The sequence below is a fragment of the Girardinichthys multiradiatus genome, chromosome Y (genome assembly GCF_021462225.1).
Source record: "Girardinichthys multiradiatus isolate DD_20200921_A chromosome Y, DD_fGirMul_XY1, whole genome shotgun sequence".
NCBI lineage: Eukaryota > Metazoa > Chordata > Actinopteri > Cyprinodontiformes > Goodeidae > Girardinichthys > Girardinichthys multiradiatus.
The window spans coordinates 14,654,309-14,670,331 of NC_061818.1; the positions used below are offsets into that span (position 1 = coordinate 14,654,309).

The window sequence follows — 16,023 nt, forward strand, 5'->3', positions numbered from 1 at the left end:
TTATGTCATTCTCCAAAGATCTACGTTTTGTTTTCTATTTTCACATCTGTAGTAAAACATGGTGCAACTTGACGTGCTTCGATGATGAGAAGGGGAAGACAGAGTTAGCTCAGAGAACCTTCTGGTGATGGCCTCTATCAGCTCCTCTACCACTTGGTACTGAAGTGGTCTGGACTGATGGGTGAGTCTAAAGAAAAGAGACGCTGATTTAATTAAGGAAGCACCTACTAATACATTAAGAGGGATTGTGAAAGTAAGAGTTTGTGTTATTCTACAGCCAACTAATGAACAACATCTTCATCACATATTAATTTGATCTTGAGCTCACAAGCTGATACCAGACATTCTCCTTCAGGATTTTCTGCTTTAGAGCAGATATAATGCTTAAATTAATTACAGAAACTCCTCCAGGTCCTGAGGTAGAAACGGCCCCAGACCATCACACTTCCAGTAGGAATGACGTTATTGTTCTGAAATGCTGTCAGTTGGACCAGATGTTAGAGGATGCACACCTTCCAAATGGTTCCACTTTTAAGCAGTTAGTTCGCAGAATATTATCCAGAAGTATTGGAGATCATCACAATTTTTTTCTTTGCAAATGTGAGGGATGTGTTTGTGTTTTTGTTTGGTCCACAGTGGTTTTTAGGAGTGCACAACTGCAAGCTCCTTGGGCATTGAGCTTTGGCTTCTAGGGCTTGAGGTGCACCATGAGCCAGATGCCAGGTAAGGCTAAGGACCTGACCATGCAACGTCTGCAGCATAATTTAGCTGTTGTGAAATGCTTAATTTTACTGGCAGGAAAAGATCCACAGCTGGTGGGTGAGGCTGAGCAGCACCAACTAGATACAGTTAAACTCACCTCAATGCACAGCTTGAGCTGTGGAACCCAGCTCCTGGACCAGGTACTCCAGTCTTGCATGTATGAGTAAGAGGAATGCCCTCTTCATTCTGTGCTATGTACTTCTGTAGTTCTTTTCTAGGCATGAAATACCCATAATTATCAGTACATTCAAGAACAAGGTGAGTAAGTGTGACTTGTCCGAGGCCACCTTAGGAAAAAGGTTAAGGTTTGATTTTGTGATTATTAGGTCTTGGACAATCTAGTAAACAGAGAGGGATAAAACTATCACCTGTACACCTACTGGTTAGTCAAATGTCTGGGAGAATTTCCATGTTCATGTTCATGTTCAGCACCTCTACTGCAGAGATGGTCATCAGACGTGGCGTGAAGGCCATGGTGCTTGCCACAAGCGGCAACCAGAGGGCGCCAGTGGTGATGGAAGCAGACAAGCTGAAGAAGGAAGCCTTTAGGGCTTGGTTGTTCTGGGGAGCCCCTGAACCAGCTGACACGTACTAGGTCTGCAACTCTGTAGTTTGCAAAAGCAAACATATCAAGCATAAGAGGAATTTGGAAGCTATGGCAAAAACTTTGGGTTGGCTTCAAGAAAGTTCTGGGAAACTGTTTGGGGACTCAGGATTAGAGAGCAGAGACCAATTTAGGAGCATTTTTAAAGATCTCGTTTATCCGGTCATCATGTCCTTTGTGGAGGAGGCAGAGTCTGAGGAGTTGGGGGTAGGCGAGTCCAACACCATGGGATAGTTAAAGAGCTCCCCAGCAGCAAGGGTGGGGGGATTTATCCCAAGATCAAGGCACAGCCTGTGGACAGCATGGGGCTGACAACAGCCCCCATCTCACCAGGGTCCGGTCCTCTGAAAGTCAAGTTGTTTGTAAATACAGCCCAGAGTGGGTGGTAAACTCCATCTAAGGCTTGAGGGGAAGTACAAGGTTCCAAGTTTGGTTCTGAGGGCTATGTGATCCTTGTATGAAACAGCAAGAGGAGTGTCAGCATCCTCGGCCAAAGTCCGGAGCTTATTTCCTGTTCATGATGTCTCCGATCCGGCTTGTGGTGTTCTTAGGCAGGATCCCAAGGCATAGTAATTGGGTGGAGGGTGTCTAGTTCTTCAACCTCAGTGTCAGATCTCTGCTGTTTTGAAGATGTTTGGTTCTGTAAGCTTCTTCATGCCATACCCTCCAACAATTATTTCAACTATAAATAGTTTAGATCCAAAACAATACATATTTTCTTTTTAAGGTAGTTCTGGATTTGGTGTGAAATGATTGTAGTCAGATAAAATCTCATGTATCTCAAATTCCTGAAGGTAGATTCTTTAGTGAGATAATGTTCACATGTCAGTTTAGCTGTCTGTTTAAAAATGACATAAAAAAAAATAACATGCTCAGGTGTTATCAGATTTCAATATTATTTTAACCAGGTACAGGTACAGGTTATTTGAAGTTATCTCCCACTGATGTTGTCATAAAAAGACAAATTAGAGCACCCTCCAACATTAATGGCACCCCTGGCAGAGATATGAGACACGGTCTCACCAAGATGCCACTTTTGGTGAGTTTGGGATTTATCTAACTTCCTTACCATCCTACTCACTACGTGTGGAGGCAAAATAAATGTTGGTCCTCATTCAGCCTTGTTTGTTGCAGTTTCTATTGTTTTATTTTTGTTCTGACTGTAGATTGTTGAAGTAGAGGAAAACCTATTTCTCTTGTAGTAATTTCCTGACGTATGAAGTTTAGCAGACATCTTTCTTAATTGAATGGCTTGTTCTTCGGGGTTTCTTCTGGTTTTCATGTCATTATTTATTCTCTAAAAAAACAAAAAGCCATGGATTACTTATGAAAAGATCTTAGACAAAAAATAGCAAATATGCTTTAGTTACATTTATTTGACAGGAATTGTTAGAAGGTCCAAAATTGTTGGACCAACGCATTTAGAATATTTACCCCCGTACTAAATAAATGAAGGTTGTAAAATTCCTAGATTTTCATTGTAAGATTATCCTTCATTAATAAAAATAAATATCGAAGATTTTACAAGCAAATGAAAACTGCAACAAATATAAAGCCTCCCCTAAAAAGCAAGACAGCAACAAGAAAGAGAAATATAATAAAATATTATAGCATATAATAGTATTTGATGGATGGATGTAGCAACACACATTTTCTTGTGGATACCTGAACAAAGCAGCTGCAGCCTTCACGACCTGCGCCGCTACCAGCGGGCAGGAGGAAGAGACCCCAGCTGTCACAGCCTCTGACACCGCCACAAACCCTGAACCACTGGGGAACAGATGTATGCTTGGTGGCTGTCTGTTCACAACAGAAACACATAACATACACAACACCGTCATCACAGCATTTAATATTACCAATTAAGTGTAATTACAGAGGTAAGTTTATCAAATTATTTTATTTATTTATTTTCTTTCCTTAAGGCTGAGTAGAGTACACATAATGAATAAAGGGCATTGACCTCTTAGCATTACAAACATCACCAAAGTTTGCCTTGACGATGCACAACCATAACAGGTGTGGACTGGGTCGCTGTTGCCACAATACTTGTTGCATAGAACATCCTAAATAACCCACGCATGCACAATGTCATGTGCACAAACACACCAAAAATTGAAATTGTAGAACCCCAAAACAAACAAAACACTGTCACACATCAAAAAGTAAAACCATGATATATTAAAGGCAAACTCTGATAAAAAAAAAAAAAAAACTCTAGTACACACACCCTCATCCACCCACATACTCACTCATTTTGACTTGTTCAGCACTTGTGCTTAAACGTAGTTCTTAAAGGACAAATTTCACTGTCAGATTATTAAATCTTTTCTCCTTGCTATCATTAACATGTGACCGGTGGCATTCCATTAAAATGATGTCAACCTTGCAAAAATAGGATGGTGTTTTATTAGCTTTTGATACATTTTCATCAAGCAGACACCAGACAGTTAATTTAAATCCAATTAAACTCCCCAGTGCACCGCAGTTAACATGTTTTACAAGAAGCCACTTCTCTATGCGGGTGTAGCTGGAGTTAGTTTGAGGTCGATTTGTGGACAAGTAATCTAAGTGTAATTCACATACACTGTCAGAAATGTACAATCTAATTAAGTCTGTAATAAATTAATGAAAAAGTAACATTATGTAAAGACTATGTCAATGAGATGCAGAACATTAGAACACTGAAAAGTCACCAAATGTAAGTAAAAGGATATTTTTATTTAACAGACCAATTAGCTTAAAGGACAAGACAGTTTTTTATGCAAATGTCAACCAAGGCTGGAAATTAGTAGTCGCCGCTGTCCAAATGTGAGTAAAATAATGAAGTGGTGGGTAAACTTTCATCAACCAGATGCCAGTGGAGGGTTTGCAATGTGAACAGGAGGGCAAACAAAATTTGAGGACAGGAATGCACCTGAGCTGCCACTGGTCTGTACAGGAAATCTATTATGAGCAACCAGGAAAAAATCAGCAATTTGGTGTTAAAAAAACCACCAAACTTTCTCAAGACGAGCTTAACCTAAAGCTAAATGGCGCTTTTTGTTTAGTTCAGACTGTGGGAGAGCAGTTTTGTGTTTGTTTACTTTTTATCAGTTAGGTTCCCTCATGTCCTCAGGTTACTTTTGTTAATTGTTACTTTCCAGATTCCCATACTTTATGTTTGTTAAGACTTTCCTTAGATTTGTTCCCTGAGTTTTGTTATCTAGATTGGGTTTCTCTGTTAATTCGTTTTCTTCAGATACATTCCCCCTCAGTTCCCTGCAGCTTGCTCCTCACACCTGTTCAGTATTCATCTGATTACCTGCCTCCATTTCTCATCGGTTCCACATTGCACTTCCCTCTGTTTAAAAACTCACTGATTCTCATTGTCACTTGCTGGTTTCTCCCGTTAACTACCTTGCTGGTCTGTGCTGATATTCCACGTCTTCTGGTTGTTAACCCATTGAAGGTTTTTGAAACCTTTCATTAAAAAAAGACAATTTTTCTCATCATGCTGCTGCCCAGTGTTTGTCTGCGTTTTGGTCCCACACAACCCCAAACTCTGACAAAACCTCAGAAATCATAGGGATTGTATGGAGCAGATACAAGATGGAAGATGGGAAGGTCAGTAAGGCATACGTACTTAAAACTTAAAGCTACAAGTTTATTTGAATAGATAAAAAATAAAAAAATAAAACAGCCTGTATCTTTCCTTACTGTATTTCTCCTTATTTTGTCTCCAAGTAGCAACTTTTATTGTGTGTCTCAAAGCATCAGCCTTAGAGCCTCTTCAAAAGCTTTTGGTTGCTCTATTAACAGAAACATTAAATACACTCCCTGTACCATATTAGTATATTTTTTACGACTGTCATGTAGGAATAAAAATAAATCTAATTTAAATGGACTGAACTTATATAGCGGTTTTCCAGTCATACTGACCACTCAAAGCGCTTTACACTAGAGCCACATTCACCCAATCACACTCACTAACGGTCACACATTCATACACCGATACGCAGATCGGTAGGCAACTTGAGGTTAAGTGCCTTGCCCAGGGGCACATCGACATACAGCAGGAGGAAGCTGGAATCAAACCCACAACCTTCTGATTGCAAGATGACTACTCTTCCTACTGAGCCACAGTCGCCTCTTTAATGGGTTAACAAACCTATCAAACTGATGATTTAAAAATTTTAAACTGCTTAAATTTTAAATTATAGTTTTAGGCACCAGTAGCTTTTCTCAATATCAAATATTAATCTCATAATTTCTTAAAAGCGCACCTTTCAAGTATTTCAGTGAGGAGCAAAAAACCTTGTTTTGGTACTTCCAGATTGGTCAGCTGCAGAGCCTCCTTCAGGCTGCGCACTAGGGACTCGATACCTAGCACACAAACACAAACCAAGCACACAGTTAGTGAACGTCATACATAAGCAACAGCAAACACTGGCCTCCTCTTATTCAAGTGTTTTGAGATCATACGCCTTAAATAGGCTCAACTACAACTTCCTACATTCAAATATAGGACAACCCATAAATATAACAGAAATTATGCACACAGACAGCAACCCTCATTTTCACTCATTTTATACAGTGGCAATGATCCGTGTTTCTAATTTACTGCTACATAGACGCTGCTGTAATGAGCTCATTTTCATACAGATCCTGCAACAGCATCTAACATCAACATAATGAAGAAGTGGATCAGCAGATATTGTGCATATTGGCATATTTATTCTGTACTGGCAGCAATTTTCAGTCAGATTTTAAGGGTTGTTGTTCAAGAGCATACCAGAGAGAGGTATCAAAAGCATGAAATTCTGGCGCTAAGAGTCTTCTACCATAAGAATGAAGATATTTAAGCATTAAACTCGCTGTTTCAAGAGCACAACACAGGTGGCACTTTGCTAGAAAAGGATCCCATGGAGAGAAAGCTGCAATTGAGTATGTGTCCTTATACAGCGTGAGTCTCTGGTATGTGGGCTGCACCGGTGCAGATATAAAGGCTCTTCAAGAGCGATTAAGTCTGCAGAAAACCTCACTGTCTCCTGCTATCTTACTATCGTGCAACATAAGGACAGCAAACAAACCGCCATTAAAGCGGGTCTCACCCTGGCCACTGCAAGTTTCAACTGTTGCCCTCTGTGGTATACTGCAGGATGCCAAAGCATGAACAACCAAACAAATGATCAAGTATCATATATGCATTATGTATTATCCTGTTTTTTAAAGAGATAACATGTTATACTTCTATGTTTAATGTATGTTTTCAGCAATGCAACAGTTGAATCCAGCAACCAGGGGCACTGTATTACTTTAATAATGGTAATGCTTGTTTTTTTGCTGTATTTTCCCTTGAGGTGCACATGCAAAAAGAAAAAAAACATACACACAAAACATACATACGCAGTATTAAAAAAACACACCAAACTGACCTTAAACATGCTAGTGCATGCACAGATATGAGCATTCCACTATTTTGACTTACGCTGTAGAGAAATGCCTTCAGGTCACATTAGATTGAACTAAACTATTGATTAATTTCAGACTGGGCTCTTGGGACTGATTATGAAGCTATAACAAAATGTTCAAAACATTTCTGCAAAAATGTACATCCATGTGAATACATATGTGTTTTCTAAGAGCTAAGTCAGTAGAGCGCAAGAGTGTGAAATAAAGTGATAAAGAGCAATGAAGAGAGGGTGTGAAAAGCCAGAGAGACGGACCACAAGATGCACATCTGGCCAACTAAACACAAACTAGCTTAGGATTTGGTTTTTATTCACCTGAACATTTCTTCATCTTTCAGCAGGATAGTTTTTTTCACTGCTTACAACTTGCTTTGAATTCCTAAGAGAAGAACTGCCAAAACTCCAAATTGTGCACATGAACTGTGAGTTTACCGCTCCAGAGAGACAGGTTTCTGATGAGGTTAGATCTTTTATTAGCAGAATAAAGGAGGAAGACTTCATAATTTTGGATGGATGGATGGATGGGTGGAGGGAGGGAGGGATGGATGCTTTTAATTTTTGCATACCGTTACATCAGACTGTATTGACTAGCGAGGACTAAAGAGTGCTGCTCATTGCTGTTCTCCCTCTCCTCAGGAGAAGACAACATCTTAGCGCTTCACCAGATAGTGATGTTTGCATAAACAGCATTTTTGTGATACTTTGTAATACTCCAATCTGAAAAATACAACCACGGAAACCTGTCATAAATATGGTCATATTTAGAGTAAATAAAGCATTTATGTGCTGTATTCTCATTAATGTGCAGATAGGAAGTGTAATGAAATATTTTCACTTTAACCTTGCAGCCATTGTTACTATATCACAGCTGAAGCAGTAACATAACACAAATAAAACTGAGTTTGACGTGCTCTGTCAGTCGGGAGCACAAAATATGATGGTGCCAGGCCAATAAGAAAAATGTTGATTTTAGGAGGAACAAAACATAGCCAGCTAGCTACAGAGCTGCAGCTCTTGGCAGCACATGCCTTCACGGTCTTATAAATCACACTTGTCTGTATACAGTATGTTACATTAAGACACTCCAACAGCAACAATAATGTGAAGTATTATAGACAAGAGAGGAGTGCTTGTGCCAAAACAGTCTCCCGGATGGAAACAATTTCTGTGTCAGAATAAATAGACAAGCCTCTGAATTAAAACCTGTATTCAACAATATCACCGCAGAGCTTAAAATGTGTGAAATCATGTCCAATATTCACAATGCCATGCTGACGTTTAAGCCCTATTCAAAAACCTTGATTATTGCACATGCTTTAACTTTAACAACCTATAGCTGCATGTCTTCCTCCTCTCTCCACCCCACTGTCTGCCTAGTTTAGAAAAATATAAAAAATAAAGGCCCTCAGTGCCGCAAAAAATAAATAAATAAAATTAGGTCAAAGTAAAACTGTGATAAAATCCCAGACATAACTTCCTTTGGGTTAAATGGGAATAAATACAAAGTCATCATTGGGTATTATTAAAAACCATTTTTCAGAAGGAACATAAAGCATCTGGCTTAAAGGATAAAAGCAGATCTGATAAATATATGGGACAAATAACTTTTAAAAATCATGAAATTCAACTTAAAACCCAATCTGAACAAAATATTATTAATTAAAATCAATCGTTTATCAGCTACACAGGTGTCCTTTTTGCAAAGACATTTAAAAACCACTTTATACCTGCAAAATTATCTTTGAAATGTATATATTATGTTATAAAATACTTTAAATGTAGCAGTAACACTTTGAACAAACTCAAACCCCTACTTTGAATAATTTTCTGAAATTTCCGATAACTGCAAAAAGATCCACAAAGCACACTATTCTGCATGAGCTTTTAATGGCCTGCATCTCTATCAATTATCCATCACTAGTTATTTTTAGATATGCAAGGATTAAGTACAAAACTGGACTGGTTTCTAATCCGTTTAGCTTCCCCACCCAGTACAGAAAGAAGAACAACAATCAGAAGTGAAGCTAAATTAGGAAAAAGTCCCGTCTACTTGTTTTAATGAGATGAATCAGTGCTCTGAGAAGGGAGCTCTGGTTTCCCTCCTGTGGGAAATCTTTTTATATGTATAGTCTGAGGTCTCACCATATACAGAGTGACACTGGGAGAAGAAAAGCGGTTCTTCAGTCAGTAACACCAAGCAACTGTAGCAAGACCACAGCAACATCTCACTACTACTGCTGGCCAGATGGTCAAAGAGAAAACCTACAAGAGATGAAGACACGATGGATAAAAAGTACAGTTACTCTGCAACTCTATAAAACTCTCCACCTTACTGATTTCAAAAGAAGAGAATGTTTTTCTACAATCTTTCTATAAGGTTTACAAAGAAACTAAGAAAATCAAATCAATATGGTAAAATTCTGAGGCAGAGGAAATATTTCAGTTTTTTTTCCCTGTTTTATAAAATTACGTTTAAACTTAAATAGAAAAAGAAAAGTAAAACAAGCCAAGATAAAACAATGAAGACACACTACAACAACCTGTGTATTTTTCTAAGATATTTTGACGTATGGATGTTTAACATAAATTTGACAAATTCTCAGAGATTATAGTAACATAACTAAACAATTGAAGCCTAAGTACTTTTAAAATGTTTCACAGAATGTAAAACAGGAATAAATTAGAACACCCCCACATTTATTTATTTCTAAAATGGCTAAAATCACATTAAATGTTTCACATCATGGGAAAAAACAGTACCCAGTGTTTTGAGGGAGGTTGGCCATAGCTACACCTCTGACATTTAGCATTGTTGGCTCTTGACTGCTGAGATGAAAGTGAGACCCTGTGGAGATCAAAAGAGCTGCCCGGGGACTTCAGAAAGACAAACGTAGCAGCTTATGAGTCAGGTAAAAGGTTTGAGTTTTAATTTAATATGAGCACTTCCACTGTATGGAAAGTAGTCTACAAGAGAAGGACACTGAAAACAACAACCAACATGCGCAAGTCCGTCCATCCACACAAGTTTGTCCCAAAAGCCGCTAAAAGATTTGGAACAAAGTCTCCAAAAACTCTAAGATGTCATCATGGGACCTACAGAGGACTCTTGCTACTGTTGATATAATAGTTGAAGAGGAACTGGACCTTGCAACATGACAATGTCCTGGACTGGTCTAAACATAGATCTCGATCTCATCGAGATGCTGTGTGGTGATTTAAAACCAGAGATAAACCCCTAAAACATCTCACAGCTGAAAGTGAGTAGTAGGACAAACTCTCCTCAGACTGATGTCAGAGACTGGTAGATGGCTACAACTGGAAAACATCTCACTGAAGTTACTTCAACCAAAAAGGCTAAACTAGATGTGAGGTGGTGTCCTATTTTTCTTTCTTCAGAGCAGTTTTGTTGGAAGTTTTTTAAAATAAAAAAACAAGGTCATTTTTCTTGTCTACATTTCTTAAGTGTTCAGCATACCCAGTGGGGTGTCCTAACTTTTTCAAACGACTCTCCCAGCTCTAGTGTGTCTGCTTTCATCTGTTACCTGGTAAATCAGCTTTGATGCAGAGAGCACAGTACTGACTGGGAGAACGAACCAAAATGGCAGCGATACACTTCGCACTGGTCACTTGTAGCGTCTCATCACCACTCAACAGCAGCTGGAAAAAAATATTTTGTTAGGATCCATTAAAATATGACCCTGAATATGAATTTGAAATTTAAGATGCGTGGCGCCAAAATACACTTCACTGCCATGTCGTAACCACCACACCACTCTGCTGCCCTTCCACTTTCTAAGCTGATTTACGTTCCAAAAACGGGATTCTAACCTATTAATATAATTTTTTACATTTATAGTTCTGGTTACTGTAGCTTAAGACAGATCAACTACACTAAACGAAATTCAGTTTTATTCCAACTGTAAAATAGTGAAAACCTGGATAAAGAAAGATGCCCAGATATGGAAGAAATTACCTCCTTAAGCTGATTGAATATTCAAATATTCAGGCCTCTGTTTTTCTTCACTTATTTTATCATTGAGAAAAATAAGTTCTTAAGCAACAAATATTTAGTAATGAGATGGAGTGGCCCATGTGAAGCAGAACAACCTTCTGAAAACCTTATCATTTAATAATTAGAGTGAAGATCTCTTATTTTTACATACTTATCTGTGTAAAACTGCACAGAAACCCTGAGTGTCCTGGTAGCCAATTTGAAAAAGAATCAATAATTAAACACACAGTAACTGCAGAAAACTATCCCTGTTGCTGAATCAGCTTTTCATTATGCAAATTGTGGTCACTTCTAATTTCAGAAAAACTGAAATTAAGGCTTTAAAACAGCGGTTATCATGCAGGGTTCATCCACTCAATTTTACAGTTTATAATCTGGCCACAGTTGACAAAGGTACGGACAAATGAAATCCCAGTTTGTCATTGCTTAAATTTATAGGAATATTGTTATCTTGAGCTTGTGATTGTAGCGAGAGTAATACTTTACACAAAACAGGGGCAATCCAAACAAACCAACCGACGTCATGAGCTGCGAGTGACCACTGAGGAAACTCAACCAAATATAATCTACCCATTGATTTCCCAGACATGAAGAACAAACATTTGTATAGGCTAAAGCCCTAACTGAATTCCCGTTCAAAGGAACATTAATCCAGGATTAGAGTTTATTGTTATGATTATAGTCAGTGGTAGAGTTCAGGTCTTGGGAGTGGAAGCAGGATGTTTAGACAGAGACCTTTTTCAGCAGGAGAGGCAGTAGGCTGTGGTCAGCAGGCTGTTGCTCTTGGTATTGGATGAGGGTCTGGCTGCTGTTGTTGAGGCCGTCCTCGTTCGCATCGCACATGCCTGAGGTACTCATCAGAACCGACACTGCTTCTTCCAGCTTGACTAGCTGCCAGAGGAGTCCTAACGCACGAAAGATACAACAGACTCTGATGATGTGCTTTACAAGTGTTATAAAAGGATTATTACAAACGGATCACAATGTGTGTACATGATACTAATTTATGTAATCTTCACATGACAACCATGACTTTAACCAATGTTGAAATAAGGCCATGTTAGTCATTATGTAGATCACAGGATCTCAGTCTGATTAATGATGAACCCAATCCTAACTCCGCAAGTTAAATGGGTAGGACTGGCAACACTGGCGACTAGTAGCCTGCATTTCGTCTCACTGACAGTCTCCTCCTCTGAAGGAAAATGACTACATGCTCAGCTGTGAGCAGATTCATAAATAGGTCAGGTGTTGTATTGAGACTATTATATCCTGGATTTTCTATAAAACCATTGCTATTTCTTTTTTTGTCACATGGGAACAAAAATTGGGTGTCAATGCTTAAAATTATTGCCGATGTTCTCTAACCGACACGGGGAAAAAAAATTCATCGCTTACAGTAATATTGGATAAATTAGAATATGCATTCTGATGAGGATTAATTGCTTAAATTACTTTTAGGCAGGTATTAAACATGCTTTTCATTAAACCCACATCTCTGTATTAAAAATGTTTTCTTTATTGGTCTGATGTAATACTGTAATATTAAATGTTGTCTTTTAATTTGCTTTAAGTGGGAAATCATTTTATATTTAACAGAAATAAAGGTTTGAAAACGTCAGTCTGTGTGTAACTGATCAGTGTGTTTCACCTATTGAATTGAGTTACTGACTTAGATTAGCTTTTCAATAATATTCTAAATATTATTAAATATAATAGTATACCTGGTTAAATGTCAGTTAGCAAGTTACACCTTGACCTGACGCTTTTAGTTGCCATCAGGAATGTCTTTTGTTCTGGATATTCGACCATTCCTCTTCTCAGCGTTGGTTGAGTTTATTACAATTGGTTGATTTGCTTGTCATATTATGGCTTTTAAGCATAGTCCAAAATGGTTCTTACAGGCTGAGGTTCATTCCAGAGGCTTAAAGTTAGCCCGCTTTAACAGTTTTAAAATCGGTTTAAGTTTGCGTTTGGTTCATTATAACAAATTAAAAGAATCTAGCTGATTTTTGGTGAAGCCTCCAGCAGTAAACACCCCTCTCCGTTCCAAACATTTCTATCATTGTGACTAAATGCCTCAATCTAAGTCTCGTCTGTCCATAAAACGTTTCTTCCAGAAGATATTTAGCTTGTCCATGTAGAGGACTCCAAATTTCAGTTTAGCTTGAAGGTGTTGATTTTAAACCCGTGCCATATCACTTTTTATGCTTTTGTTATTTTCTGAAAGTATGCAGACCGCAAGTGGGGTGGAGAGAGGGGGAAGACCTGTAGTATGCGTTGCACGCTTTACCGCTACGCCTGTGTATCTCTGCATTTGAGATCAATGAAGCCCTCGAAACACAGCAGGCCTTCCTGTTGGCATCCTCTCAGCAGCTTCACTATTGTCAAAATAAGGTGAGATCTTTCCATGTAATCCATGCAACACTCATTAACTGCTACAGTTAAATCCATAAAAACTACGATAAATATCCTTTTGTGTAATCCATGCAATAATTATTAAAACACACAGTTGGAGCAGTGGAGAGTGAAACAAGCATGTTCTCATATTCTGGCACAGAGAGACTGGAAAGGCCTGTGTGGAGCCACATTTTATCTGTCTTATCTTTTTCAAAAATATAAACAAGTATATCTAAAGAAATGATGTATGATTTTACATTCTTTCACATGTATTAAATGAAATTAGCAATCTTTGATTAACAAGTTAAAAGATGTATGATTGAAATGTGATTAAGAACTGAGGATTAGAGTAAAAAATATTGAGGTTTGACATTCTCAATCAGCTATATATGAAAGAAATATAACAATCATTTGTGAAGCATGAATAAAAAGAATTGTAACTATGTTTTAAAGTAAATGCTGAAAGCTAAAGAATGAAATGTGTAATACTGTGTAAAGTTTAAAACTGAGCAGATTAGGGAAAGAACTGGAGGATGACTTGGAGTGACGAGAGCCAGCTGCATGCTGACAGCAAACCTTTTTGTAAAGAAGGAAGGGAGGATGTGACTACAGCCAGCTGTGTGGTTATTATTGGCATCTCCAAGGCTGAAACAACAGCATCCGTGGATCACAGTGACCGTGACTAAAGTATTGGGCAATAACCAAGAAGCCGTGCGGAAAGGGTTGCGCAATAACTAAGAAGCCTAATAAGGGGCTGACTGGTGAAAGCATCAAGCACCATAAAAGCAATGCTGAAGGAGGTAACGGGGTTGTTTCCTCGCAGAAGACCAGCGAACAAGATCGGACGGAGAAGATAAGCTTGGATGGAAAAGGAACAGAGACACAGCCCCACTGATCGACTGCATTAAAAAAGAGGATCAACCCGTGGGCCCAGAAAGGACTCTGCCTCAAAATTAAGAATCTGATTTCATCTAAAGCCTTTTTATAAAGACAACAGAAGTGAACTTGATCGGTGAACAGCTGATTGCTCCAAGTTTCAGGCTTCTGGAAGTCCTGAATCAACTTCATTTATGTCTCCGGGTTTCCTTCAACTCTTCAGCCTCTGGAAACTACTGTCTTCTGAGACATATAACAACAAAGATCCTGTTTAACCATCAAAGTCTGGAGCATCAGTGCCTGCCACTTAAAGGAAGAAAACTGAAGATTAAGTTGTATTCCCTTCAAGAAACCACTCGTTGTTACCAGACGAATCTTCTCCATCAGGTGCATGGATGAGCCTCCGTCTTCAAAGTCTCTCCAAACTCACTAGTTTCAGCATCAGGAAAAGACAGGTTGAATTGATTGATTCATTCTATTATTGAAATTAGTTTGTGTTGCCGAATTAAAGCTGTTACTGACCCCTGCAAAAGCGTTACTAATTAAAGAAAGCATATAAAATTCTAGTTAAATCGTGGACATTCAATTATTTGAGTCACTGTATTGTTGGTTTTTCATTGGTGGTAAAAAGTCTTGTTGCCTGGTTCTAAGATATTTTAGGAGGTTTTTAAAGGTTGCCTTAGCCAAGTTTGTTAAAACAGCGCCTTTGGGGCTCGTGCTGAGCCACTAAAATTAACCTAGCCCATATACCAAGAGCCAGTTGTAAATTAGGGAATGAGCAGCCGTGAACAAAAGTGACTGTTGAAAGTGTGGATGACTGCGATAGGCTATTCAGTCGTCCAGACCTCCAGTTGAAGAAGGACGAGACTTTTGTATGAAGGCTGTCAGAGGCTAGGCGAGTAATTTCCCAACACCAGCTTAAACAGAACTTTCAGTAAACCTGCTTAGTAAGATCTTTCAGGTTTAGGGAAGTCCGGACCCGTTAGATGGAGAGCTGGTTTGAGCAATCTCTTTAGACATAGGGAAGTAGGAGGGAGGGGTTAGCTCATTGGACAACGAAACTACTGACAGCAATAGTGATGTAGCAATTTCCAGTTCCTGGTAGGGTTATGTCCTCGTGGCATTTAGTCTCAGGTCATAAGGTTAAAACTTCAACAAAACAATAATCCAAACAGGCATCAAAAATAGTTTTGGAATGGAAAGAGGGCTAGCATTAGCTTTCTGGAATGCCATTCTTAAAGCTTAAACCTCAATCCATAAAATATATATTTTCTCACCGGCACAGTTTTTAATAAGCTGAGCTGAGCTAGCACTGTTTAAAGTCTGCAGCAGCAGGATGCATAATCTGTCCCTTGTGGCAATGGGAAGGTACTGCGCCCCAGTGTCTCCAGAGGTGCGAAGCAGCTGTAGCCAAACATTCACCACCGAAGTCTTCAGCACTTCGTCTGGATAAACCAAAGCTGAGCACAGGAGGTCCAGCAAGGGCACTGGTAAACAAAGAAAAACTCTTTCAGAAAAAGTTGACAAAATAAAATTGCAAAACATACTTATAACATGTCAGTGCAGAGTAAAGTCAAATCTTGTGGTTGTACTTCTATTATATTTAAAATACACCACAGATGGTTACTCAGAAGTAGAGGTGGCATCTAACCTGTAGAACACTCTACCTTTTTATTGGAGCTAGACTGTTTTAATCATTTTAAAACTATTTTAAAAGCCCACTACTATAATACAGAATATTTTAGCTTTTATTGTGCTAATTATAATACATATACTATCTATATTACAACTTATTTTCTTTTGTTGTGTTTTATCTTTTGATAATATCTACTCTTTTTATACCACTGGTGATTTCATACGTTGTGCAGCACTTTAGTCAACTTTTGTGCTTTTTAAATGTTTTATGAAAATAAACT

The 16,023-nt window shown here is 38.5% G+C and overlaps 1 protein-coding gene across 1 annotated transcript in view; it reads right to left on the reverse strand.

Moving 5' to 3' along the window:
• LOC124864887 (meiosis inhibitor protein 1-like) overlaps nucleotides 1-16,023 on the reverse strand; it is a 25,195-nt gene continuing 9,172 nt past the window's right edge. The window contains exons 3-8 of the mRNA XM_047359847.1: nucleotides 15,385-15,594; nucleotides 11,567-11,736; nucleotides 10,362-10,476; nucleotides 5,632-5,731; nucleotides 3,032-3,166; nucleotides 1-187 (exon numbers count right to left, since the gene is read on the reverse strand). Coding sequence (XP_047215803.1) covers nucleotides 1-187; nucleotides 3,032-3,166; nucleotides 5,632-5,731; nucleotides 10,362-10,476; nucleotides 11,567-11,689 — 660 coding nt within the window. The 5' untranslated portion in view covers nucleotides 11,690-11,736; nucleotides 15,385-15,594. The remainder of the gene's footprint in view (nucleotides 188-3,031; nucleotides 3,167-5,631; nucleotides 5,732-10,361; nucleotides 10,477-11,566; nucleotides 11,737-15,384; nucleotides 15,595-16,023) is intronic.